The sequence below is a fragment of the Sprattus sprattus genome (assembly GCF_963457725.1).
Source record: "Sprattus sprattus genome assembly, chromosome: 1".
In the NCBI taxonomy this organism is placed as follows: domain Eukaryota; kingdom Metazoa; phylum Chordata; class Actinopteri; order Clupeiformes; family Clupeidae; genus Sprattus; species Sprattus sprattus.
Window position 1 is genome coordinate 19564498 of NC_137920.1, and position 5000 is coordinate 19569497.

At 41.1% G+C, this 5000-nt stretch overlaps 1 protein-coding gene across 1 annotated transcript in view; it reads left to right on the plus strand.

Moving 5' to 3' along the window:
• Positions 1-1753, plus strand: part of colgalt1b (collagen beta(1-O)galactosyltransferase 1b) — a gene marked incomplete at its 3' end in the record, with an annotated part of 25519 nt that extends 23766 nt beyond the window's left edge. Inside the window, exons 10-12 of the mRNA XM_080850114.1 lie at positions 579-706; positions 1116-1322; positions 1486-1753. Of these exons, the coding sequence (XP_080706240.1) occupies positions 579-706; positions 1116-1322; positions 1486-1753 (603 nt within the window). The remainder of the gene's footprint in view (positions 1-578; positions 707-1115; positions 1323-1485) is intronic.
• Between the last annotated feature and the right edge of the window lie 3247 nt (positions 1754-5000).

Sequence of the window (5000 nt, forward strand, 5' to 3'; positions counted from 1 at the left end):
CAACCAATTAACATTTCAACACAAAGTTATTGATAAAAATGTTTATTTCGCCATTGTTTCTCCGCAACAAAAAATAGTTCCATTGTCAACGTCTTGGTTTGGATTTTTAAGAACTTTGAACTAACGGTTATCGCTGAATTGTATCAACGCGATATACAATGTTTCATCGTGGAGTGATCGATAGAACCCAATTCTTTTATAAGATGTATTCATCTTTTATGAATAGTCCAACCATCGAGCACTGTGACATTAGTCTTATCCAGAACCTTTTTGTTTTCTCCTTTCCTTCTCGTTACAATGTGCAGGGTGCTTAAGGCCTTTACATACGATTTAATTGGTACAGTTGAAATGTAGATGTAAATTATTCTGAGAGATAAAACTAAATATGCCCAGGTTTTCTTTTTTTTAGAAACGTGAACTAGCAAAAGTGCCATTGATTCCACGTCTGTTTATGTAAACATCAACTCAAGACAAACCATTTCAGCACAAGTGTTTGACTTAAACGGATGTTCACATGAAGCAAATAAGACATCTCGAGGGTCTGGCGTTTCAGCACGTTTCTCTTGCCTATCTCGCAGATTGTGGATCGCGGTCTGAAGATGTCCCTGGTGATCGAGGACGACCTGCGATTCGAAGTGTTCTTTAAGCGGCGCCTGCAGAACATCATGCAGGAGGTGGAGAGCCAAGGCCTGGAGTGGGACCTCATGTGAGTAGAACACAGCAGAGCAGAGCAGCACCCCCTACTGTTATCTTTCAGAAACCGCATTGCAAACCCGTGCTCGCGATGGTGTGTTTGCAATTACTGGTCGTGAGGCGCAATTTGATAATTACAGTCTCAATGGACTAATTACAGATGACACCACTGATGGTTGCCAACATGCCGTTTTAATCTTTCCCTGTTTTTTTTTCTCTCTTTTTCTGTTTGACATGCTGACACATACTCCATCTGTCTTTCTCACTATATATCTATCTATCTATCTAACTATCTATCTATCTATCTATCTCTCTCTCTCTCCATCTCTCTCTCTCTCTCTCTCTCTCTCTCTCTCTCTCGCTCTCGCTCTCTTTCTCTCTCTATCTATCTATCTATCTATCTGTCTGAAACCTGTGAACAGTTACATTGGGCGTAAGCGGATGCAGGTGGACCACTCTGAGAAATCTGTGCCCAACATCCACAACCTGGTGGAGGCAGACTACTCCTATTGGACCCTGGGCTACATGATGTCATTAAACGGCGCCAAGAAACTATTGGCTGTGAAACCCCTGACCAAGATGCTGCCAGTTGACGAATTTCTGCCTGTCATGTACAACAAACATCCAGTGTGAGTTACCTGCAGCTTTTCTATCCCAACCCTTCCCCCTTTTCTGTCTTTGTTCTCTCTCTCTCTCTCTCTCTCTCTCTCTCTCCCGTCTTTCTCACTGTCTTAATCACTCTCTATCTCTCTCTCTATCTCTCTCTCTCTCTCTCTCTCTCCCGTCATCCAGGAAGGACTACATGACCCACTTTGAGCGGCGGGACCTGCGGGCGTTCTCGGCCGAGCCGCTGCTGGTGTACCCGACGCACTACACGGGCGACCCGGGCTACGTGAGCGACACGGAGACGTCCACCGTCTGGGACAACGAGGGCCTGCGCACCGACTGGGACCGCAAGCGCTCGCACAAGACCCGCGAGCAGGAGGAGCTCAGCATGGAGGCGCAGAACTCCGACGTGCTCCAGTCGCCACTGGAGAGCGCCGCCCGTGACGAACTATAGGAGGGGGCAGGAGACACACACACACACACACACACACACACACACACACAATTACACACTCGCACACACAGACACACGCACACACTTACACACACTTACACACAGACACACACTTACACACAGACACACACACACACACACACACACACACACAGACGAACTATAGGAAGGGCAGGAGAAGGGGGGGGGGGGGGGAAAGGGATGAAAAGAGAGGAGACGGAGGGAGACAAGGAGAGGGTGGGAATAGGGAGAAACATTGGAGGCGCAAAAGTCAATACGCAATGCACCACTGGAGAGCACTGCCTGGGTTGAACTGTGGGCTGGGGGTGGGGGGGTGGGTAGTGTGGGAGATGGATGGATGAGGAGAGCAAAGGAGGAAGAGAGGGATGGGGAGGGGGAGAAGTGGATTAGGAGCATGGATGGAGGGGATGGGGTTTGAGGTAGCGGGTTTAGAACAACAGAGTTTGGATGGAAACTGTTGAAAGGTCCAGGTTCAGAAGCCGAGATTCCTGAAAGTTTTCTTCTGTTTCATTCGAGGTGGCCATCTCTATCAGTTCATACAGCCAACCAGAGAGGAAGAGACTGTAGACTGGAACCTCTCGGCAGGAGAGCGAAAGCCAAAAGGAAAAGAGAAGTAGAAAAGAGAAAACATGGCTGAACCTGGAGTCTTCTTCCTGAGTAGGAAGAGGAGGGAAATAGACACAGGGAGAGGTCAAAGGTCAGCAGGGTTGGAGGCTGTTATTAAGGGAAATGCAATGAAATATAAACAGATGTGATGAACAAACAAAAACAAATCAACATTACGACAGGATATGAATGATAAGCCAGGGGCAGGTTGTCTTTTTTCTTTCTTAAATCTCCGTTAAAGCACCAAATATGACAAGCCAGATATGAGCTTACTTGAATCTCCTTGCACCATGGAAGACAAGCCAGATAGGAGCTAACTTTGAAAGGGAGTTTGGCACCGGCCAACATCAGGCGCAGAGAGAAAATAAGAAGAAAAATGCCTGGGAGATTATGGTTTGTTTGTTTGTATCTATGGGAGGGTTCTGCTCCTGCTGTTCTTAACTTTAATTCATAGATTTGTCTTTCCTGAGTATGTGCTGCTGTTGTTGTTGTTGTTGTTGTTGCCGTCTAACAACCTACTCCTCTGACATAGAGCTAATAAATAGAATCAGAGCGTTTCAGGTATCTGTATCACTGTGTAACAAAGACCTCTGTGATTGGTCTCTGCATGGATACAACCAGTGATCTGATTGGACATGACCTCAAGTCAAAGCTTTGCTTTGCTTTGCTTTTCACATGTATTGACTTAATTTCCATTTCCAAAACCCAAATTAGAAATATATGTTCCATATAAGTTTGTTGTGTTATTATTTTTTCATATTTTATCTTTTTATACATTTTTATACAAAAAAGTAAGAATTGTTTTACTTAACAGCTATCTTTCTGGTCGTCTGATTTCAGAGGAGCTGTATGGAGCTAAAGTGTGGATATGGTGGACTATAAACACAACCACTCCATTTCCCCCATCAGTGTATAATTGGCTTTTAATACTCCTCTTTGAGATATTAATTAGTGAATATTGAAACTGTATTAATTGGCTTTTAATACTCCTCTTTGAGATATTAATTGGTGAATATTGAAGCTGTATTAATTGGGGCATGATGCAAGACTGTATTAAATCCCTTACCCAGGCCCTAGTAGTTTGTGCCATGGCATTCACTGTCATGACTTTTGACCTCTAAGGAACATGTACAATGACTTCTGCTTCCGCATCTGTCTAATTTATTGCTCATCAAGCACAATCAGAGAAGAACTAGAGACTGTCGTCGTAAATAACCTAACATGGACGCTAACTGTAAGAATGTTAACGGTATAATTGCTTTGTTATATATATATATATATATATATATATATACATGATTGGAATGAGCCCACTGCTGGTTATGGTGTGAGTGGGTTCTTTTCCCATACAGACGTTCTGGAACGGAACCAAAAACCGACCCAGATCGTTTCAAGGTCATTTCTAACGTTATTCTGTCGACTGAAGGGGTGAGGGGGGATGAAATGAGCCGATTGGACATTGGTCTTGTGTCAGAGAGAAAGAGAGAGAGAGAGAGAGAGAGAGAGGGGGGAAGAGAGAAAGAGAGAGAGAGAGAGGTTAAAGGTCCAGTCATGGCTACCAAACCCTGACATGATTTCCCCCTCACCCTTTAGTCAGAAAACAAAATTATATTTATTCTGTAGAGGACCGACAGCACCTGCTCAGAGGAAGGGTTTTCTTGCTGTTAGGATTCCACATATTTAATTTTCTTCCTGTTTCCATGTCTTTAATTTTCTTCATTTTCCCCCCCCTTATCACATAACTTCCTAGCCTGTCTTTGTTGGCCTTTTTTTGCTTTGTTTTTTCCCACCCTTTTTTTTAGTTTAACACACATTTCTATTGTGTCGTTGTTGTTGTTGTTTTTCCTCACTTGTGCTTTTTTACCCAAAGAGTGATCACATTTCATACAAACAAGAAAAAGACAAAATAAACAATTAAAACAAACTCTGAAATGGATGGGCTTCACTTCTTTGAGCATTCTATTTTAGGCTCCCCCTGTCTAGTGCAGCTAGAAATGGCGTGACTCCCTATATTCATTCATTATTTATATTATTTGTTACTTATAATAACTACACATTATTACAGATTGACATATTCTTATTATTTATATGTATTACTTATATTACTATACATTATTACAGATGGACATATTCTTATTATTTATATGTATTACTTATATTACTATACATTATTACAGATGGACATATTCTTATTATTTATATGTATTACTTATATTACTATACATTATTACAGATGGACATATTCTTATTATTCATATGTATTACTTATATTACTATACATTATTACAGATGGACATATTCTTATTATTTATGTATTACTTATATTACTATACATTATTACAGATGGACATATTCTTATTATTTATATGTATTACTTATATTACTATACATTATTACAGATGGACATATTCTTATTATTTATATGTATTACTTATATTACTATACATTATTACAGATGGACATATTCTTATTATTTATATGTATTACTTATATTACTATACATTATTACAGATGGACATATGGAGGCCATGAAGGACAAGCTGGCTTAAAGTCAGTAGAGAAAGTAGAGAGGCATACCCTTGGTATGGCCATTTGTCTATCTGACAAACCTTCATATACA